This window comes from Sarcophilus harrisii, chromosome 1, assembly GCF_902635505.1.
Source record: "Sarcophilus harrisii chromosome 1, mSarHar1.11, whole genome shotgun sequence".
Taxonomy (NCBI): domain Eukaryota; kingdom Metazoa; phylum Chordata; class Mammalia; order Dasyuromorphia; family Dasyuridae; genus Sarcophilus; species Sarcophilus harrisii.
This window is the reverse complement of record NC_045426.1, coordinates 101,436,595-101,460,650: the sequence shown is the minus strand read 5'-3', so window position 1 is coordinate 101,460,650 and position 24,056 is coordinate 101,436,595. Positions and strand designations below refer to the sequence as shown.

The following is a 24,056-nucleotide window of genomic DNA, read 5'->3' as shown; positions in this document are numbered from 1 at the left end:
GGACTGAGGCGGCCCCGGCCACGCAAAGCCGGTCCCGAGGCCCCGGAGGGGGCGCCGCGGCGGGCAGGGGGGGGGGGGGGGGGGGGGGGGGGGGGAGGGTAACACCAGAAGGCGGATTCCGGGACTCGGGGGTCACTTCCAGTCCTAGACCAGGTGATCTGAGGCGGGGGGGGAGGGGTCTCGGACTCGGGGCATGGGGGCCCGCCTCCTCAGGCTTCCAGGACCTTATGTGGCCGCAGTGAGGGGAGTGAGGAGGCGGGGCCTATCCGGCCTGGCCAACCGCCTTCCGCGACAGTTGGCGTCCCGCCCCCGCGCGCGCGCTCCGCCCCCCGGAGCGAAGTATTCCTCTTCTACTCCCCCTCCTCCCTACGGTCCAGCGGAGTGGTGGGCGCATGCGCGGCGGCCCCGGGGTGAAGTGAGTCGGGGGCTGGCGGCGGAGGAAAACCCGGCGCTGAGCGGTGGGCACCGCCGGAGCTGGAGGCGACTCCCTGGGGCTGCGCGGGGAGCCCGCCGCCGTCGCTATGGAACGCATGTGGGGAGAGCTGACCGTCGCCTTCTCCCGGTTGTCCATGTTCCCCTTCTTCGACATCGCCCACTACCTGGTGTCTGTAATGACGCTGAGGCAGCAGCAAGGTGAGTCCCCGGGAGGCCCGGCACGGAGGGCTGCTTGCGGGGGGGCGAGCGCTCCCCCGCCTCAGCTTCTCCCCAGCGCTTCTCTGGCCCCCTCCCCTTCCCTCGGCCCTTGCGTCGCTTGTGAGCGCCCCGGCGCTGGCCCGCGGGTGGTCCCGCCTTCCTACACTAACCCTCCCCCCGGGTGGTGAGCCTGAAATTCGGCAATGTTCGTAAAACCCTTTTCAGACCTAAATGGAGCAATAGAAATGTTAGCGGTTTTCTTGGTAGGGTTGTTACCTGTAGGGGGTAAACCGTGGATTATGGATGGCTCAGACCCCCTCCCTCCGCCTTCTCCGTCCCCCATCCTTGGAGCAAACTTCGGCTCTTGTCCTCACAGGGGGCTTCATGGATAAACTCTTTCTTTCTCTGTTTATTTTCCTTCCTTCCTTTCCTTCCTTTCCTTCCTTTCCTTCCTTTCCTTCCTTTCCTTCCTTTCCTTCCTTTCCTTCCTTTCCTTCCTTTCCTTCCTTTCCTTTCCTTTCCTTCCTTTCCTTTCCTTCCTCTCCTTTCCTTTCCTTCCTTTCCTTTCCTTCCTTTCCTTTCCTTCCTTTCCTTTCCTTCCTTTCCTTTCCTTCCTTTCCTTTCCTTCCTTTCCTTCCTTTCCTTCCTTTCCTTCCTTTCCTTCCTTTCCTTCCTTTCCTTTCCTTTCCTTCCTTTCCTTCCTTTCCTTCCTTTCCTTCCTTTCCTTCCTTTCCTTCCTTTCCTTCCTTTCCTTCCTTTCCTTCCTTTCCTTCCTTTCCTTCCTTTCCTTCCTTTCCTTCCTTTCCTTCCTTTCCTTCCTTTCCTTCCTTTCCTTCCTTTCCTTCCTTTCCTTCCTTTCCTTCCTTTCCTTCCTTTCCTTCCTTTCCTTCCTTTCCTTCCTTTCCTTCCTTTCCTTCCTTTCCTTCCTTTCCTTCCTTTCCTTCCTTTCCTTCCTTTCCTTCCTTTCCTTCCTTTCCTTCCTTTCCTTCCTTTCCTTCCTTTCCTTCCTTTCCTTCCTTTCCTTCCTTTCCTTCCTTTCCTTCCTTTCCTTCCTTTCCTTCCTTTCCTTCCTTTCCTTCCTTTCCTTCCTTTCCTTCCTTTCCTTCCTTTCCTTCCTTTCCTTCCTTTCCTTCCTTTCCTTCCTTTCCTTCCTTTCCTTCCTTTCCTTCCTTTCCTTCCTTTCCTTCCTTTCCTTCCTTTCCTTCCTTTCCTTCCTTTCCTTCCTTTCCTTCCTTTCCTTCCTTTCCTTCCTTTCCTTCCTTTCCTTCCTTTCCTTCCTTTCCTTCCTTTCCTTCCTTTCCTTCCTTTCCTTCCTTTCCTTCCTTTCCTTCCTTTCCTTCCTTTCCTTCCTTTCCTTCCTTTCCTTCCTTTCCTTCCTTTCCTTCCTTTCCTTCCTTTCCTTCCTTTCCTTCCTTTCCTTCCTTTCCTTCCTTTCCTTCCTTTCCTTCCTTTCCTTCCTTTCCTTCCTTTCCTTCCTTTCCTTCCTTTCCTTCCTTTCCTTCCTTTCCTTCCTTTCCTTCCTTTCCTTCCTTTCCTTCCTTTCCTTCCTTTCCTTCCTTTCCTTCCTTTCCTTCCTTTCCTTCCTTTCCTTCCTTTCCTTCCTTTCCTTCCTTTCCTTCCTTTCCTTCCTTTCCTTCCTTTCCTTCCTTTCCTTCCTTTCCTTCCTTTCCTTCCTTTCCTTCCTTTCCTTCCTTTCCTTCCTTTTTTTCCTTCCTTTTTTTCCTTCCTTTTTTTCCTTCCTTTTTTCCTTCCTTTTTTTCCTTCCTTTTTTCCTTCCTTTTTTTTCCTTCCTTTTTTCCTTCCTTTTTTCCTTCCTTTTTTCCTTCCTTTTTTTCCTTCCTTTTTTTCCTTCTTTTTTTCCTTCCTTTTTTTCCTTCCTTTTTTTCCTTCCTTTTTTTCCTTCCTTTTTTCCTTCCTTCCTTTTTTTTCCTTCCTTTTTTTTCCTTCCTTTTTTTTCCTTCCTTTTTTTTCCTTCCTTTTTTCCTTCCTTTTTTCCTTCCTTTTTCCTTCCTTTTTCCTTCCTTTTTTTTCCTTCCTTTTTTTTCCTTCCTTTTTTCCTTCCTTTTTTCCTTCCTTTTTTCCTTCCTTTTTTTCCTTCCTTTTTTTCCTTCCTTTTTTTTCCTTCCTTTTTTTTCCTTCCTTTTTTTTCCTTCCTTCCTTTTCCTTCCTTTTTTTTCCTTCCTTTTTTTCCTTCTTTTTCCTTCCTTTTTCTTCTTTTTCCTTCCTTTTTTCCCTTTTTTTCCTTCCTTTTTTCCCTTCCTTTTTTCCTTCCTTTTTTCCCTTCCTTTTTTTCCCTTCCTTTTTTTCCCTTCCTTTTTTTCCCTTCCTTTTTTTCCCTTCCTTTTTTTCCCTTCCTTTTTTTCCCTTCCTTTTTTTCCCTTCCTTTTTTTCCCTTCCTTTTTTTCCCTTCCTTTTTTTCCCTTCCTTTCATAGCCTTTTATTTACAGGGTATATACATGGGTAACTTTACAGCATTAACAATTGCCAAACCTCTTGTTCCAATTTTTCACCTCTTACCCCCCCCCCCCCCTCCCCTAGATGGCAGGATGACCAGTAGATGTTAAATATATTAAAATATAAATTAGATACACAATAAGTATACATGACCAAACCGTTATTTTGCTGTACAAAAAGACTCTGAAATATTGTACAATTAGCTTGTGAAGGAAATCAAAAATGCATGTGGGCATAAATATAGGGATTGGGAATTCAATGTAATGGTTTTTAGTCATCTCCCAGAGTTCTTTTTCTGGGCGTAGCTGGCTCAGCTCATTACTGATCCATTGGAACTGATTTGGTTCATCTCATTGCTGAAGATGGCCAGGTCCATCAGAATTGGTCATCATATAGTATTGTTGTTGAAGTATATAATGATCTCCTGGTCCTGCTCATTTCACTCAGCATCAGTTCGTGTAAGTCTCTCCAGGCCTTTCTGAAATCATCCTGTTAGTCATTTCTTACAGAACAGTAATATCATGCATAGATAAACTCTGGCAGCGGGTTATGAGGTTGCTGGCAACGGGGATGCTGTGTACCCGTCGGTGTATAATTAACCCTGGCCGGCTGCCCCAGAAAGGCCTTCTAGAACAGGTGGCTCGGTGACTTAGAGCCAGAGCTGGGGCGACTGGATCTCCGGCGCGATCTCAGGTGTTGCCCGGCGTTAGTCGCGTTCTTGAAAAGCATTTAAAAGCGGAGACACACAACATTCACAGCTGACAATCCCAGTCCAGAAAGTTGCATGAAATGTTTTTCTACACCTCTTGAAATACTCAGAAAATTAGGGCTCACTTTGCAACTTTGAAAGTTCGGGATAATTATTTTTTAAAAAACGGTATAAAAGAAAAAGAATTATAGAGTTTGAATGGAAAGTGATATAGTACTATGGGATAGGCACTTGAGTTCTCCCCAGTATGTTTTTTTTTTTTTTTTTTTTTTCCAAAACCTCCTTTGGCTTTCCTGAGGTTTACAATGTTTGTAAAACCCTTTTCAGACCTAAATGGAGCAATAGAAATGTTAGTGATTTTTATCTCACCTGAGAAGAATTTTACCTTATGTTTCACTCAGTAAGTCAGTAAACATTTATAAAGAGCCTACTATGTGCCACACACACTGCTAAGGGCTGGGAATGCAAATGCAGATAGAAACCAAGACATCCTTGGCTTCTAGGAGTTTATCATCTAAGAAGGGGAAAGACTACACACAAAAGGAATTTAAGGGGGAAGAAGGTGATGGAGAGGTAGAGAAGTACTGGAGCAGTGGAACTGGTGAGAAATCTTTTAAGTAGAGTGAGGTCCTGGAATCGATGGCCCTCAATGTAGAGAAAGGGTCCAGTCAGAGGGCTCCATGAGATGGGAGGACCAGGCAGATTCAATCTTACAGCATGAGATTTCCCAAAGATGCCTTTTCTGGGGAAGGAAGGCATATGGAGAAGTCCATAAGCTGCCAAACAGGTGGGAAATGGGGAGAAAAGGCTCACTGAAAAAACCGAGAGCATTTGCTTAGAACTCCCTTTTCTCATCTCTATCATATCTCTCAAAGGGCTGGCCTCTATTTCCCTCGTCTCATATGAAGAGAGCTGGCTTTTCTTGCCAATGCAGATTGTTTTCTGGGCACAAGTGACCCCCTTCCGACCTTTCTTCTCTCTGATTGCCCCTTTATTCATCTCCGTCTTTTCTGTAATCTTGAGTCACTTATCTACTTATGGTGCTGCATCCCCTATGCCTCTAAACCCATCTGTGTCTCCAGGCCTCAAAGAAACCCTGCTGTTATCTACCCTTGCTCACCCTCATCCCCTGTGTTTTTCCTTTCATCGCTAAATGCCTTGAAAAGAAAGGCTAAGGATCATATATGATTGCTAGTAAATGAATAAACTTTGGTGAAACACCCACTTTGTGCCAGCCGCTGTACTAAGTGCTGAGAGAGAAAAGGCTATCTTAATCTTGCTCTCAAGGAATGTGAAGACTGTGGAAGAGACAAACTGCTATAGAGTGGTAGAGACAGCTAGGTGGCAGCAGGAGGCAGTTCTAGGCCTGGAGGTTGGAAGAACTGAGTTCAAGATCAATCTTCAAGTCTTTACTAGCCTGGACAAATCACCTTCCCTTTGCCTCAGTTTATCTGTAACATGGGGATGATAATCTCCCCCCATGGAGGATCAAATAGCATAAGATTTGTAAAGGGTTTAGCATGGTGCTTGGCAGATAGGAGGCTCTATATAAATGCAAGCTATTATGATACTTACACAAATGTAATTTGTGTAATAGCTCAATCTTTATACAAGATAAATTGGAAATAGTAAGTTCAATAAACATTTAGTAAGCATTTCCTGAATTCCAGGCATTATGCTAAGTCCTGGGGATATAATAAAAAGGCAAAAGACAGTCTCTGCCTTCAGTGAGCTTACTGTCTAATGTGGGAGGCCACATGCAAACAGACATACCCTGACAAGCTATGTACAAGATAGATGGGAAATAACAGAAGGAAGGCGCCGGAGTTGAAGACTTCTTGTAGGAGGTAGGATTTTGTTTGGGATTTAGAGGAAGCCAGGGAGCTCAGTTGTTAAAGTGGAAAAGGGAGATATTCCACACACAGAGAGTGCCCAGAGCCCAGGGACGAGGGTCTGGTTTGTAATTGAGTTGAAAAATATATATTGAAGAGTGAGATGTAAGAAGTCTGAAAAGGTAGGATGGCGTGAGGTCGTGAAGAACTTTGAATGACAAGCAGGGGCTTGGTTTTCCTCCCACAAGTAGCAGGAAGTCATTAGAGTTTACCAAGGTATGTTGTGTCTGACTCTTCAAGACCCCATTTGGGGTTTTCTTGGTAGAGGTGCCAGAGTGGTTTCCCATTTCTTTCTCCAGTCTGTTTTTATAGATGAGGAAACTGAGGCACGCAGGTGAAGTGATTTGTCCAGGGTCACACAGAAGGCGAGTCTTCCTGATCTCAGGCCAGGTGCTCTGTCTCTTCTGCCACCTCTATAGACAGACTGGCAGTAGAGAGAGAGAGGAGCTGCGATGAGAGGAGATCCGGAAAGGCTTTCTGTTGGAGCATTTCAGACTTGGTGGAAGCCAAGGAAACCCAGAAGCGGAGATGAAGAGGGAGAACATGGTAGGAGTGGAGGGGCAGCAGGGAAAAATGCTCAGAGTGGGGAGAGGGTGGGCTTACTGGATGGATGAGTCCATGGGGGGTTGTGGGGAGGGAGGATGATGTGTAAGATGCCCAGAAGGTGGAGGGAAGCAGGCAGCCAGGAGTGGTGTGTCACACAGCATTTTATGTTTGATCCTGGAGGAGGCTCTTCATTTCCCTCCTTGTCTTCTCTTAACTGCAGGCTGGCGTCCAGTCTCCTCACTCAGCTGAAGCAGCTCTGCAGAAAGTTACTGGAGATGTCTTACTTGCCAGATCCATCTTCATCCTTCTTGAGCCCGCTGCACCCTTTGACAGAGTTAACTCTCTTCGATGCTTCTGTGTAGCTTTGGTGACTCTGCTGTCTGCGGGTTCTCCTATTTGCTGAACCGAGATTCTTCTTAATCTCTTTGGTCTTGGTCCAGGCTGTGCCTGATAATGTTGAGTCTTCCTTAAGGCTCTGTCCTGGGTTTTCTCTTTTCCCTCCAAGTCTTTCCATTGATTATCTTATCAGCCCCCATGGATTCAACTGTCAACTCTCTTGCAGATGATTCTAGATCTATTCATCCACCCCCTAAATTCTCTCCTAACCTCCAGACTCATCTAACTGCCCACTGTACACCTCAAACTGGGTATCCCATCTTAAATTCTTACACATGTCCAAAATGGAGCCCATTCTTTTTCTTACCACGCTCTCTCTGCTCTTCCTAACTTCCCCTTTTCTGTCCTCCCAGCCCCCAGGTTGGCAGTCTAGGAGTTATCACATTCACTCTTACCTCTCCATATTTACCCTGCAGAATTCATCTTTGCAGCATGTCTCAGAAAAGCCCCCTTCTCCTGAGACACTCCCAGCCCTAGGAATAAGCCCTGGGCCTCTTTAATCGCCTGCTGATGGGTCTGCTTATCCCACGTGTCTTGTCTCCAACATCAAATACAAAATTCTCTGGCATTCTAAGCCCTTAATAACCCAACTCCTACCTACTTTCCAGACTCCTTGTACTTACTCCCTGCCACATTCATTTAATCTAACAGCAGTGATCTTCAGCTTGTTCCATGAATAAAACAAGCCCAAATGGCTTTGGGCATTCATTTTCTCTGATGTTGTCTCTCTTTTTTACAATGCCTTCGTTCCTCATTTCCTCCTGGCTTCCTTTAAGTCTCAACCAAAATTCCATTTTCTATAGGATACCTTCCCAAACCCTCCTAATAATGGTATCTTTGCTCTCAACCATTTCCTGTATATAGTTTATTTATATTTGTTTGTTTATTATGTCTTCAATTAAATGCGAGTGCCTTGAGGACAGGAACTGCCTTTTGGTTCTTTTTGTATTCCTAGTGCTTACTAGTGTGCCTGGCACAGAGTAGTTACTTAATAAATATTTACCAGCTGATTCACATATGCATATATATATATATATATATATATATATATATATATATATACACACACATATACATACCTTGTTTTTTCAGGGTTTATTTGCTTTGTCTGTAGAATTTGAGCTCCTTGCAATTCTTTATATTCTCAGCATTTAACAAAGTTCCTGCACTTAATAAGTACTTTAATAAATGCTTGTTGACTGATGTTTGTTTCTTGTTGGGTGGATTCCCAAATATTTTATATTTTTTGTGTATTTGTAATGTTTTATAGTTATTTTAAATGAGATCTGTGTCTTCCTTTTGAGTTTTTATAGTAATATACAGAAAAGTTGATGACTTGTATGAATTTATTTTATTTCCTGCTCGTTTGCTGAAATTGCTGTTTTAGTTTAATCTTTTAGATTCTCCGAATAAACTATCCTATTATCTGCAAAAATGATGTTTGTTTTCTTCATATGTCATTATTTCTTTTTCTCATCTTATTGCTTCAGTGAGTACCTGTAATGTTCTTTTGTTTCGTTTTTCCTTGAGGTCTCTGGGAGAAGCCTTCGTTTCAGTTCAGTAATCACCACAAGGGCAGCCAGGTGTTAAAGTCCGAATCCTTTATTATCTCCTTCCTGGGGCTGGGCAGCTTTCTGGAAAGCCTTTTAGTCTGGCCTTGGTCTTAGTAGGGGAAATAAATGAAGTCAGGCCAGCCACCAGGAAGATTAAAGATGGGATTGAATTTCTCTCCTTGGTGCTGAGAGCTTAAGCTCCTGCCACCAGTTCTTTGCCTTCTCTCTGAATGTCTTTCTTAATCTTCCTGGGCGAGGTTTCTAATTTATATGTTTCACAATGAATACAAACCAATCATTATATCACTAGGAAACCATTATTTGTTATAGGATTAAATCAATGCTAAACTAGATTTAACCATTGTTTCCTCTTTGTTTCAACTTCTGGCCCATACCATCTCTTTGTTGGATTAAATCATTCATACTGAATCATGCTAAATTAGATAATTATTGTCTCTATCAATTCCACTGACTCAGTACCTTGTAAGAATTCTTTCTTTCAAGTTCAGAGTTCTGGTCCATAACAAGTACCCACAGCTGAAAGTCAGATAATAATGTGATAATGGACATTCTTGCTTTATCTTTGACCTTAGAGTTAAGAAGACCAGGATTCAAATGTGGCCTCAGTCACTATATTTTGTGACCCTGGCAAATCGTTTGACTTTTCACTCAGTTTCCCTATCTATAAAATGGAGATAATAATGGCACATACTTTCCAAGGTTGTTAGTCTTCTAATATTTGTTTCCTATTATTATCTCATAAGGTGAAATAATATTTGCAGAGTGCTTTGTAAACTTTAAGATATTGTGGAAATGCTAGTTATTGTTATTATTGGGAAGACTATAATGCTAATGCTGGGATTTACATATATACTTTATCATATTAAGGAAAGGCTTACCTGTTGCTATGCTTTTTAGTGTTTTTACAGAAATAGGTGTCTTGTCAAAAAACTTTTCTGTTACCTATTATGCTAATATTATTATATTATTGTTTTTGTTATTAACATGGCTTATTATATAATTTTTCCAATGTTGAAACAACCTGCATTTTTGTTAGTAACCAAATCTGATAATGATGTATAATCTTTTTGATATGCTATTGTAGCCTCTTTGTTGATATTTTATTTAATTATTTTTGCATTGATATTCATTAAGAATATTGCTTTATAAGGTTTTTTGTTTTGGGATATTTTTTTTTTTTTTGGCTTATTACATTTGTATCCCAAAAGGAATTTGGTAGGATTCTTTATTTTCCTCTTGCTTTTTTTTTTTTTTTTTTTTTTTTGCAAACTATTAGTATTGGACTTAATTGTTCTTTTAATATTTGCTAGCACTTTTTATAGAATTAATCTAGCTATTCTGGAATTGTGTTTATTTCTTTTTTTTTTTTTTTTTCTTCCAATTTTGTTAACCTTTTCCTGTGATTTGGGGTTTTTTGCTTTTTTTTTTTTTTTTTTTAGTTGCATGCCCATTTCATTGTTTTTTTTCTTTCTTTTATGTGGAAGAGAAGTCAGGGTAGGGATAATGATCTGAGACAATATTGAGGGTATAGGGATTGAAAATCTCAATTAGAACAAAGATTGGAGGAATTAAAATTTGGATTCAACTAGCATTTATTATTCAGTAAGCCTATTGTATGCCAGGCATTATGCCCAGCACTCAATATGACAGGTTTTGATCTTTTAGCTGGGACAATGACATATTTACCTTGATAAGTTGCAGTTAAAGGACAGATTCATAGTGCTTTAGATTAGTTCAAGGGACTTGAAGGGTTCATTTTCAGCCTTAGTGATGAAGAAAGGCAGATGAGTTGGGCCATGGCTGTTCCTCCTTAATTTGACAGCTTTATTCATTCTATATCTAATTGCTTCTCAACTGCAATGTAAAATAATTTATAAGTAAGGATAAAATGATATATTTGTTAAGTGCTTTGTAAACTTTTAAGGTACTGTATACATGTTATCAATATTATTATTACTATTATTAAGATGAGACATGATAAATATGTAGAAATCACTAAAAAGAGAAAGACTGGAAAATCAGCCAGACTAGGCCAAATATTAAGAGAAGAGGCCTGTACTGGAGGCAGCACAATTGTGAGTGAAGGATTTAGATAAGGTGTCTGATGGTGGGAAAATACCAGAGTTGTGGAAGAAACCTTATTGATCTTACTGATATTAAAAAAGTTAAGATGAAGTGCATCTATAACTACTGACATATGTGTTTACTGTTCTAGCTATACAAAATCTTTTGAATTAACCTTCAAAAATCTTTTCCTTTTAAAAATTTATGAATTTAAATAGCAAACGTGAATATGTTCACATACAAATTACTAAAAAGAGGGTTATATATGACATTGTGTGTCTCTGTTAAATATAGCTAATTAAAAGTGTGTAATTTAACAGTGCCAGTATTGTCCTGCCTGCTTGTACATATTTTGGTATATCTGGGACCTTTCTCTTTTACCTCCTCGGGGTATGTGGCCAGTAATGTTTTGGCTAAATTAAAGGATATGAACGGGTTGGTTATTTTTCTCACATAATTCTAAATTGTTTTCCAGCATGTCTGTAATGAGTTTGTCAATCCGCCAACAGAATGTTAATGTACTTGTCTTCTCACAGCCTTGCCAACATGAATGGTGTAAATGTTGCCTTGGTATCCCCAGGTTCTTTTTTTAATCTTTTATAATTTCTCATTTTTCTTTTTGTTCCCCAATTTAAAAAAACATTTGTATTTAAAATTTTGAGTTTCAAATTAAATCTTTCCTTCCTCCCTCCTCCCTTCCCTCTCTGAAACCTTAAGTGATCAGATATATGTTATACATGTGCATATCCCAGGGTTTTTGACCCCTAGATCTTGAGTTTTCCTGTTTAGGGCGCGAGGGAGTTGAGTGGTGTTTGAGTCTCCAAGGGCTTCCACCTACCTAGGGATGTCATGCTGCTTTTCCTAGGCTGGCAGTGGGTAAAAGGAATGTGTCAGCCATTTGTGCTTAACTTAGCAACATTCATTGAGCCACCAGCTACTTCCCGTCAGGGTTTGGGAGAGTAGAGATAAAATAAAGCAAGACCTTGACTACCAGTAACTTACAGTCCTGTTGCTGCAATAATACTTAGACCCATGTAGACATCATGCAGATTTGACTCTGATAAGATAGATGTAACAGGAAGTGCTTATTTGTTACCCTTCTGTCTTTTAAACTCAGGGCTGTTTTGTGGAAGTTACTGTAGGCACTGATAATAAAGAATGGGAAGGGATACGCATTTTTGTAATGCCATATCTTATTAGGGGCTTTACATACATATCTCATTTGATGCTCACAGTACTGTGGAGTAGGTGCTATTGTTATCACCATTTTAGGATTGAGGCAAATATGGAGGCTGTCCAAAATTATATAGCTAACAAGAGTCCAAGGCTGCAGTTGAGTTCTGGTCTTCTTGACTGCAGGCCTAGTGTTCTTTCCACTGGGCCATCTCACCATCACTTGGTGACTAAATTGTTCTCTGTTTAATATCCATGTTCTCCTTTCCCTTAAGCATTTAAGCATTAACATCAGCATTTAAAATCGAATAATTATTGTGTGAATGAGTTTCATTCATAACATTATTTCACATTGACTTTATTTTTTGTTAGTATTATATTTCCAAACTCTTAAGTCCCCTTTTCTCACATACTAAAATCTATCCTTTTTACAAATTAATGACATTTTTGATTACAAAATTGATCTTCAAAATGCATCATTTTTTTTCATGGAAGGACTTCTATAAACTAGAATGTTAAAATATATTTTCAAAGTAATAGCACAAGTGGTTTGTTGAAATCTTGATCAGTTAATCAAATATTAATTAAGAGCCCTCTATTTGTCAGGAGCTGGGGGATGCAGACAGAATAAATGAAATAAACACTACAGGGGAGAGGACAAATACATACATGATTTAGAAAATATTTAGATCTTACTGAAAGTACTTATTGTGCTAACCAACATAGTTTTCAGGTTTTTTTTTTTTTTGGCTTCTTTAATATGGGAAAATGAATTATTAATTTGGAGAAAATTTAATTCTTACAAAGTAGGGGAATAAATGGTAACAGTGATTTGAGAACTACATGTAATCATATAACTCATTTTTTTTTTTGTTTTAAAATATACATTTTTTGTTCTTGTCATGGTTAAATATTTTGTTCTAAATCTGTTATAATTTGGATTCCTATAGGTAATATATATTAACTATAGTTTCTGTGTCTCTCTTTAAATTCTGTAAAAAATTAAAAAAAAATTCTCCCATTCTATTTGCTTAAAAAAGATAAAGTTTATATAGAGAGAGAGCACACTTAAAAAAGTCAGCAAAAACCCAGCATTTTTTTTGTACTTAAAATAGTATGTGTGGGACAATTGGCTTTAAAAGGGCAATAGTGGTTCAGATTTCTCTTGAATAAACAAAAGTAATAAAAATATGTACAAAGTAGGTCATCTATTTAATAACTTTTAAAAAAATACTTTGTGTGGATGCTCTTTAAAAAAAATGAGATAAAGAGTTTTGAAACTGAAAATCCTTAAAGGAGAAAACCTTCAATTGCTTTGGTGAGGGTACTCCACCCCAAGCACAAACAGTTTCATCTTTGTTATCTGGGTGGGGTCAGCTCAGTCCAGAAACCCATTGAATTCAATTCAAATTCTAACCCTAGCTGAAACCCAGTGAGGACCCAACTTGGGACTCCACCCACAAGTCCCCTTCTGCTTGTAGCCAAAGCCCCCTATTATAAAAGAGCCAAACTAAAATGCTCTCTTTGCAAAGGTTCCAAATATGCCAGCCCTATGCTTGGCACATCAAGGGCCTCTGCCCACTGCAATACTGTTTCTGGTGCCCTCCTCTCTTTATCCTCACATATTTCCTTAACTAGACTTTAACCTTACTTCCAATCTCCATAATAAACCTCTTTTATCAATCTAGGTTTTCAGGTCTATAAATTCCTATACCAGGGACTCCTGCGCTGCCAGAACGGAATCCCAGAACTCCCTATTCTTGTTCTGCCACTGGACCTCATTTAGACCTTATTTAACTCCCTGATCACCAGAAACCCTAATTTAGTTTGTGTACCCCAAATCTAAACCTCATCAAAACTACTAAAGTAATTGCATTGATTATATGCTTATTACTCTTGAAGTGATCCATTCAGTCTACATTCCTTTTCCTCTCATCATTTACATACATACATAATTTGTACTATGTTAATGTACATTTAAAGTAATATGACTTGGGAATGCCTTAAGAATTACTTGAGGGGAAAAAAAAAAAAGAATTACTTGAGGGAGGTAGAGGTTGAGTGACTTAACTATAGTGACAAATTTTCTTTGTTGTTATTCTAAAGTTGTGTCTGACTCTTTGTGATCTCATTTGGAGCATTTTTTGGCAGAAAAACTGGAGTAGTTTGCCATTTCTTTCTCCAGCTCATTTTATAGATGAGAAAACAGAGGCATACAGGGTTAAGTGACTTGCTTGGGGTCACATAGCTAGTAAATGTCTAAGGCCAGATTTGAACTCATGAAGATGAGTTTTTATGATCCCAAACCTGGTGCTTTATGATACTTAGTTGCCCAGTTACATATTTTTGTTTAAGACATTTTGGGATTTGGGACAAAGATTAAAAAAAATTAAAACTAGAAAAAAGGTATTTTTTAAAAACTATTTTTCTCTTTAAAAAAGGTGAGGCAATTTACTTTTTATCCTGAGCAATTCTCCTTCTGATTTTTTGACACATAGCTCTGGAAAAACAGACTGTAAAAACACCCATTGTATTTCTCATGGAACTACTTGGCTATGCCTTTAAAGCCAAATCACTCTAGCTCTTAGTGAATGGCTAAGTCATATTCCTCAACTGAAGCCTTTGTGACATTGTTTAGCATCTGATGACTTAGAATGAGTATAAATAGCAATTGTTTTCTGTTCTGGCTGAAACTCTTAGGGTTTTTCCCTTAAAGATCGATAAGTTTTATGGTGGCAAATTTGGTCTTCTGTTTTCTATATTTTTACTTAACATCTTAGTCCCTGAATGGGCTTTCTCCAGTCAAATTGAGATCTGGGACAGACAGTTTAGAAATTAATGGTTCACTGCTTGCTGGACCATTGCCCAGTTCTCTTGACTTTTGCCTTACCACTGGACTTTTGCAGAATCTTGAGGAAGAGGGTGGTTGATGATTTTGTCCAACTCTGCCTTATTAAATCCAGTTCATGTGCAAATTTGATATCCTTGATCCTCTTCTAGAAGAAACGACAGGAAAAAAGTTGAGATTTGAATCGGGGTTCTCTAAACTCCAGGTTTAGCCTGTTTTCCACTGTACCATGTTGCATTTCAAACTCTTGCCTCTTCAAACTCTTCCTCCACCTTTGGAAGAATGAAATTGTCATTAAGACAAGTTACAGATTTATGAACTACTCTCACATTGAAAGAGGAAAAAAACTCTTGGTAGCACATAGCAGGTACAGTTGAAATTTCCCATCATTAATTATAACATAATTCTGAACCAAAGTTACCTCTCAAATTTTTCATCTCATCCTTCTCCCTGTCCTTATTTATAGTTTGCGACATGCTTCTGTGATAATGCTTTTGTTCCACTATTCTGATCCTTACCAAAGGATCTCATTTTGCAGGAATACTCCTGGTAGAATTCTAGATCTCTTCATGTTGTTGTGCCACAGTTCCATTTTATTGTCCTGCTTCAGTTTCCCTGAATTATTCTGCCTCAGTTTTCCCTGTACAACCCCCCTTTTCTGCTCATTAGAACTGAGATAATTAGGACTGTGGAGATCTGGCATTCCAGAAGATAAGACTCCAGATATTATCCTCTTAAGTCCAGACTTCCTGGCTCTAGTTGGACACCTCCCTCCCTCCCTTACTAACCTCCCTCCCTCTGATTGCTTCTCAACTGCAATGTAAAATAATTTATAAGTGAGGATAAAATGACATATTTGTAAAGTGCTTTATAAACTTTAAGATACTATATCAATATTATGATATAATGATGAGATACTGATAATGAATTATTGATGACACTCATGTCAGAAGAAATTTTTGGTATGATTGACAGATTTTAAAATTGACATACATTGCATTGGACTTCTGACCATTAATAATAGTTAAGTTATTGTTATTATTAAGCTCTGTTAGCTTAAGTGATATCAAATTGAAAGGTAGGTCTACAAACATAAGTAACAAATGTAATATAGAATTACTTTTGGGGGGATAAATATGCATAAAGATCTAAATGTAGTTTTTTTAAGTCATTATAAAAGTAACCCCCCCCCCCCAATTCCATTAAAAGAAATAAGTCTATGTAAAATTGTGTAAATATGGGACATACATTGTCTAACTAATTTAACTTGTGCTAAAATCTTATTAACTGTGTGATCCTTGTCTGTGGGCAAATAAATGACTTAACCTTTCTGAGCCTTAGTTTCACTTAAAAAATTTGGGAGTTGGAGTAATGTGATCTTTAAGATTTTCTCTGACTCTAAATGTATGATGCTATTTTAAAGCATATTTGATTAAAAAGAAGAAATTGCCATTTTTCATAGTGATATTTATAAAGATAAAACATTCATTGAGATTTTCCTTTTGAAGGTTGCACAATTTATTGGATTGTTTTTTTTTTTTTTACAAAACCTGAACATTCTAAATCAACAGAACTTTGATTCACAAATATAAAGAAACTGGATTTACAGAAATATTAAAACTGCAGTTAGTACATTTACAAAATTATTTATGACTACAAATGATTGTCCTGTACATGAAATAAAGTATATTAATAACTTGACCAGTCTTCAGAAATAATTCTTATTTTGTTTTAAAGATCCAGATATTTATAATTTAAATATATATAAATATATATAATATATAAATTAAATAATTTATAATATAAATAAAATAAATTTAAAAATAATTTATAAATTATAATTTAAATATTTAAATTATATATAAATTGATAATTTATAATTTATAAAATAAATCCGGAAATCATTTGCTATAGGCATGCTTGATACGTTTAATTTGACCCTCTGAACCACAATGATTCATTGATTTGTAGTTGTATATTGAAACAAGCATTTAAATTTGAAAATCTTATGAGTTGGCTTTTGGTGAGCAAATAGTTCTCTGGCATATATGATTTGTTGTAAATCTCAGACACTACCTCTAGTTTCAGTTTCCAGCTCTGATATTTGTTGCTTGTTTGACTTTGGGCAAGTAACCTCCCTGGGATTCAGTTTCCTTATCTATAGAATGAGAACTTAGGACTGGATGGTCCATAAGTTTCCTTATAATTTTACATCTATGATCTTTACATTTTATTGATATGAAATGTGGTGATCTGCTATTGCTTTATGAACAACAAAATTAGTGGCTGAAAAATAATTACAAGTACTATCATCAGTAAGACCACATTTTGAGAAACTATACCAAAACAAACCTACCTATAAACATTTTTCTATTTTCAAATGACTGCTATCTTTTGTTTTTGTTATCTTCATTTCAAATACATCCCTCCTCCCCCACATCCCTCCTAACAAAGAAAAAGCACAGTTCAGTAAAAAACAAACCTTAAACATATCAACCAAGTCCTATTGCATATAGAACTATCTATACACATATACATATACATAATAGATAAATAGATAGTCCTTCTCCTTCTCCCCTTCTCTCACATAGTATGTTAATCCCCCACTTCTTTAAAGGTGGGAGAAAGTTCATCTTTATATTTTTTCTTGGGGAATAAGCTTAATCTTAAATTATGTTGTTTCTTTTTTTGTTCTTTCCATTTATATCATTATAGTTTTTATGTATATTTTCCTAGCTCTTTTTACTTCACTTTCATCAGTTCTTAACATTTTTCTCAATAATTATTTCATATTCTCTATATTATTTTTATTAATCATTTCTAATGCCACAGTAATATTCTTGTTACATTCAGATTTCCCAATCCACGGACATTAACTTAGTTTTTATTTCTTTGCTATGATAAAAATTGCTGCTTGTAAATATTTTGGTATAATGGCATCTTTTCATTTTCTTGGGGCATATGCCAAGCAGTGGAATCTCTAGGTCAGTGGGTGGGGGGGGTATATGGCTGTGGCAGTCAGTTTCTTAGGATAATTTCAATTTTTTTTCAGATTTTTTTGCTGTAGCAGCAGTGTGCTACTTTTGTACAGTTCTTAAACATTGAATGTTTCCATTTTTTGTCATCTTTGCTATTTGGCTGGGTTTAAGGTGAAATCTTAAGTTGTTTTGTTTTTCATTAGTAACTTGGAACAGTCTTTTACATGATATAGCTTATAGTTTGTAATTCTTTTGAGAAATGTTATCTTTTAATTTTCATCTATTTTTAACTTTGCACTAGAGTTATTGAATATTTGAATTAAATTTAATTCAGAGGTTCTTGTTAATCCTTTCTGGACATTCTTTTCCTTTAGTTAAACACGTTTTGGTGCATAAACTGCAATTTTCCCTTTATTTTGGCTAATTCTTATGAGCAGTGTAAATATCAGATCACCAAATGTCTTATGAGTGATTTTTTGGAGGAATTACATGTGTATATACATATATATATATAAATATAAAATAGAGTAAATATAATCTGATTAAATATGTTTGTGAGGAAACTAAGATACTAGCAAGTTTAAAAGAATTGGGATTCTTTTATCTTTTGAAAAAGAACCTGTGAATCACTCTTACTTCTGTTTTGCCCTTGGTTTTGTCTTTGGTTTTTGTTTATGGTGAAAAAGTTAAAAAGTAATAAAATTCATTTCCTCCAGTGGTATGTCCACTTTAGTTTATTGGACAAATATCTCCTATTTAGAGTTCCAATGACAGTTATAAACCATCTAGAAACTTCATGATTGTTAGCACTCTGCCCTCATTGCCACCACTCTGCCTATATCCCCTCCCCTGCCCCCTCCAATGAAAGAGGGCTGCAAAAGCTTCAGGCACTTCATATTTAGTTGTCTTTCTTTTGTGGACTGCCAATGAATTTAAGGGGCCAGCCTCATAGTGATATGCTTTTCTGTATTTAAATAGGTCAGTACTTGAAAAACTGATTCAGTCTTTTGCTTAACAACACAGTTTATAAGACCTTTCTAGGGATGGCAATCTGTACTTGAGCCTGTCTTTTTTGGCACCCCTTGAGAACCTCAGTACTAAGAGGCACTGAAATTGGCTTTTGTGGAGTGGCAATGAAATAGCCTACCTCATTAATTGTTAGCCTAGGAGTAGGCATTCAAGAATAATTATTGATAGAATTGGAAGAATATATTCTCTGTATTAAAGAAAAATGTGAATTATAGTGTGAGTTTTTTGGAATTGTAGTTACTAATATCTCTAATAGAGAACAAAATGTTATATAATTTTCCCAGACAGCTATAATTGAGATCACATTTTAATCAATATAATATTTGTGAAATGTATATATTTAACCTTATTACTACCTATGAATGAAAGTTTCTGAATATTTAAAAACTACAGATTATTAACATTTTGTTATTTATCTGAGACCACCTTTCTGATTTTTCATTTCAGGAGCTATTTCAGTAGCATGGCAGAATCCTTTAGCAAGCTGGTTTAGTGCTATGCTGCACTGCTTTGGAGGGGGAATTTTGTCATCTTTCCTACTTGGAGAGGCTCCAACAAAATTCCTTGAAAATAACACTAATGTCTTATTGGCTTCTTCAATCTGGTAAGTAGCAGCTATAGTACAGTCTAACATTCTTAAAAATGTTTTCAGAACTTCTCTTGTATTGAAAGCATTTCAAATTTGGAAAATCCCATAAGCATCATAAAAATGATAATTAAGAATTTCACTAGTTACGTCATGGAGTGATTTTTGTCAGTCTGAAGTCTGTGTTCATTTAATTTTCCTATGGAACACTTTACAAATTTATTCAAATGGATAATCATTATGTTAAAACATATTAAGCTGCATTAGAATTAATTCTTATTTTATTGATCATTCTCATTGATTCTGTAATTGAATGTTTAAATAATCCCATTAGGTGTCTCATTACTTAAAGCAAAGATACTCCATATAATATTGCCCAGACCAATAATATATCTATTAAATCAAAATCTGATATACAATCATAAAATTACATAAAATTGGCTGGCTGGCTGGCTGTTTATGTGTAAGATTGTTTTACTTCTACTACATTCAAACCCAATGGTGACAGGTTGTGCATGCCTATATTTATTAGTAAATCTTAACAGGAACAGCCAAGAAGAAATATTTTTTCAGATATGTTCAGACAGTATGAGTACCCAACCCTGAGTGAGATTAATTATCTGCTTAAGTAGAACTACTCAGCTTTTAGTTATAGTATACTTTTGGGTTTTGGATCTCACTGATACCTATATATATATCTTTCAATTTTGTAGGTAATAACTAACCCATTTACTCTGCCTCATCCTCTGCCACTTTTGTTTATGTCTTAACCCCCCCCCCCCCCCCCCCCGCCATGGAAATAACATCTAATAGGAAGAAGGATTTGTGGCCTTTTAACATTTTATGGTTATGAGAAGAATACTTAAGATATTTATCCATTATCACAGAATTACATTACATGATCAAAACGCCTTTTCTAATCATATGTTTGTATAATTTTACATAATTTCCTGCATAAAATCATGAGCATTATGTTCATATTTGCCATGCATCCCACTCCATTGCCCTTTTAGTTAATGTCCATTTTGATTTCTTGGGACTTGAAGTGTTTATCATGATTTACAGCCACAGACATTGCCAACAGAATATTTGTGTTAATATGGGGGAATCTGAGTGTGAAGTAGCATCTTTGTATCATAGAAGGGGTTGCAGAGTCTCCTGTATTCATTCTACTTTATTGTCTTTCTTCTGCTTAAGTCTTCTTGTAAAAATCTTTTATAAAGTATTTTTTCAATGTCATTTGCTTTTATATTTTTTAATTTGCAAAATATGTGCAAAGATAGTTTTCAACATTGGCCTTTGCAAAATCTTGTGTTAAAAATTTTTCTCCCTCCCTTTCCCCCACTCCTCTAGACTGGAAGTAATACAATATATGTTAAACATGTGCAATTCTTGTATAAATATTTCTACATTTGTCATGCTGCACAAGAAAAATCAGATGAAAAAGATAAAAAAGAGAAAGGAAAAAAAGCAAACAACAAAAAATGCAAAAAAACTATGTTGTGATCCACATTCACTCTGTACATTGGCCCATTGATAAACCTGAATCATCTCATTGTTGAAAAGAGCCCCGTCCATCAGAATTGATCATTGCACAATCTTCTTGTTGTGTATGCAATGTCACTTAGCATGACTTCATGTAAATTTCTCCAGGCCTCTCTGAAATCATCCTGCTGATGGTTTTTTATACAACAATAATATTCCACAACATTCATATATCATAATTTATTCAGCCATTCCCCAACTGATGGGAATCCATTCAGTTTCCACTTTCTTGCCATTACAGAAGGGCTCCTACAAACATTTTTGTACATGTGGGTCCCTTTCCTTCCTTTATGATCTCTTTGGGATACAGGCTCAGTATTGACATTGCTGTATCAAGGGGTATGCACAGATTGATAGTGCTTTGAGCATAGTTCCAAATCGTTCTCCAGAATGACTGGATGTATTCACAATTCCACCAACAATGTATCAGTGTCCCAGTTTCCCACATCCCTTCTAACATTCCTCATCTTTTCCTGTATTCTTAACCAAGCTGAGAGGTATGTAATGATACTTCAGTTACCTTAATTTGCATTTCTCTGATCAATAGTGATTTAGAGCATTTTTTCATATGACAAGAAATCATTTTAATTTCTTCATCTGAAAATTGTGTTTATAGCCTTTGACCATTTATCAATTAGAGATTGTATTCTTATATTTGTATTCTTGTATTCTTATATTTGAGTCAGTTATCTATGTATTTTAGAAATGAGGCCTTTATCAGAACCAGTTTTCTGCTTCCCTTCTAATCTTGACTGCATTGGTTTTGTTTGTACAAAAACTTTTTAATTTAACATAAACAAAATTATCCATTTTGTATTTCATAATATACTATATAGTTTGTCTTTGGCCATAAATTCTTTCCTTCTCTGTCTGCGAGGTAGATTATCCTTTGTTCTCCTAATTTGCTTATATTATTACTCTTTTTTCCCTTAGTATCACTCTTTATGTATAAATCATGGAGCCATTTTGACCTTATCTTGGTATTAGGTATTGGTGTTAGGTATTGGTCAGTGCCTAGTTTCTGCCATACTCCTTTCCCATTTTCCCAGCAATTTTTGTCAGATAGTAGGTTCTTATACCAGAAGCTGGGTTTATCAAACACTAGATTACTATAGTTGGAGACTATTGTGTCTTGTGAACCTAACCTATTCTACTAGTCAACTACTCTATTTCTTAGCCAGTACTAAATGGTTTTAATGAATGTCATTTATTTTTATGTAACATTCATTCCCAGAGATGTCCTCTCCTTCCGCTTTCCTAACTATGAACTATTCCTTTTAACAAAGATCTAAAAAGAAAAAAAAGGCAGTTCAACAAAATTAACCAACTCATCAACTGTCCCTGCCAGCATGTGTTAAATCTTATATGCGGAGTCTCCCAACTTTGATGCTAAGGGAGGGAAGGAGCAGTATATTTTCTCAGTTCTTCCATAGGACCAAACTTGAATATCATATAGTATTGTTTCTTTTTTGGTTCTTTCTGTTGCATTTTGTTTTCCAATTCTTGTTTTTTGTACTCTGTATGAGTTTCAATCCTTTCAAATACTTCTCTAAATTCTTCATATTTATAATTTAAAAAAAAAATTATATATATATATATATATATATATATATATATATATATATATTAGGAACCTAATGATCAGCAAATTTGAACAATTCTGTATATAAAGAACAAAAAAGAAGTTTGTATATGGAACCTTAAACTTTGGTTACATAGTTTTTTTTAAAGTATATATTAAATTTAGCATGATAGTAAGAAAATTGCCATGTTTGTATGTGTTTTCTTTCTGAACTTTTTTTTATTTTTAAAAAAATGTTTTATTGACCCTCTTTTTTTCCTTTTTTGATCTTTATCACTACCCAGTAGAAATTCCCTCCTTAAACCTCTTCCCTTCAGTGGAAGTATTCCATACAACAAATAGTATAGTTAAATAAAAAGCTCACCACATTGGCTATGTCTAAAAACGTATGTCTCATTTTAGTTATTTACCACTTTACCAAAGAGAGTGGCATGCTTGATTCATTATTAGTCTTCCAAAGTCATGATTGCATTGATAAAAGTACTGTAGTCTTTCAAAATTGTTTTTCTTTACATTTTTGGGATCATTTTGTAAATTGCTTTGGTTCTCTCACTTTCCTTCTTCATTAATTCATATATTTTCCAAGTTTCTCTGAATTTATCTGATTTGTAATTTCTTATGGCATAATAATTATTTGAGTTTCTAATTCTTTGCCATCATAAAATGTGAGCTAAATGTCTGGGAGTGTATCAAAGAGTTTGCATATTTTAATCATTATTTTAAAAGCATATTCCACATTACTTTCTGGAAGAGTTGGGTAAGTTTATAACATTATTAAAAAATCTTGTGTGACTTTCCATATCTCTTATTTAGGTAAGAATTCTGCTTCTATTCATAATTGTGAAAAGTACCTGGTCTCATTCTCTTTGATTTTTAAAATACTTTAATCTTTTATATTTATTGCATTTTCATTCAAGTCATTGATTTGATTTTTATTATGTTATATGGTGTAAGATGTTGATCTAAAGTTAAATTTCTGCCATACTGTTTACCAACTTTCTGAATAGTTCTTGTCAAATAGAGAATTCTTCTCCTCATAGTTTATATTTTGAGGTTTATTGAAAACTGAGGGGAAAAAAAGAAAACTGAATTAATGATCATAGGATCATAGATCTTTACTGAAATAGGACCTCAAAAATCATCTAGTCCAACTTATTTATTCTACAGATGAGGAAACTGTTGTCCAAGGAGAGTATGCCTTGTTCAGAGTGACATGGGTAAATAAAAGACTAAGAAAGGATTGAATTCTTATCTTTTGACTTCAGAAACAGTGTTCTCTCTATTATTCTACTGTTACCAATGAGATAATCAATAAATTTTTCAGTGCATACTATATACCAGGCAGTGTTATAAACACTGAGGATACAAAAAGAAGCAAAAGACCGTTCCTGCCCTCATGGAGCTTACAAATGTAATGGAGAGATAGCAACATGCAAACAAGTATATACAAAGTAAGCTACATACAGAATCAATAGAAAGTAATCAACAGAAAAAAGACATTCTAGTTAAGAGGAAATGGAAAAGGCCTTCTGTAAAAGAAAGGATTTAAAAGAAGTTAAGGAGGTCAAGAGAAGAAGCTGAACAGGACAGCTTTTTCAGTTTTGGGGGATAGCCAGTGAAAATACTCAGAGTCAAGAGGTATAGTTTTGTTTATGGAATAGCCAGGAGGTCAGTGTCATTGCAGCAGAGTATGTATTTGGGTTGAGTATGTTTTTTTTTTTTTCCCTTCTGATTCTTGCTTTTACTTACTATGTTCCACTAATCTCTATTTTCTGTTTTTTTTTAACTAGTGCCTAATAATTTTAATGATTACTGCTTTAAAATATATTAATTTGAGGTCTAGAAGTGCTATTGACCTTCATTCCTATGTTAAAAAATGATTTCCTTTAATACTCTAGACCTTATTTTCCCTCCAAATGAATCTTATTTTATTATTATTTTACTTCCATACAGTAGCTGTAGTTGTTTGGTTTAACATTAAATTTCTACATTAATTTAGATAGCAACCTGATTTTTATTGTATTGTTACAGACCAATCAGGAATGGT

The 24,056-nt window shown here is 36.5% G+C and overlaps 1 protein-coding gene across 2 annotated transcripts in view; it reads left to right on the top strand.

Annotated features, from left to right (window-relative positions):
• Window positions 1-359: 359 nt before the first annotated feature.
• The window catches only part of TMEM38B (transmembrane protein 38B), a 52,908-nt gene continuing 29,211 nt past the window's right edge, over window positions 360-24,056 (top strand). The window contains exons 1-2 of one of the 2 annotated variants that reach the window (XM_031961383.1): window positions 360-633; window positions 18,744-18,900. In XM_031961383.1, the coding sequence (XP_031817243.1) occupies window positions 522-633; window positions 18,744-18,900 (269 nt within the window). In that variant the 5' untranslated portion in view covers window positions 360-521. The remainder of the gene's footprint in view (window positions 634-18,743; window positions 18,901-24,056) is intronic. The other variant, XM_031961387.1, reaches the window with a different exon arrangement.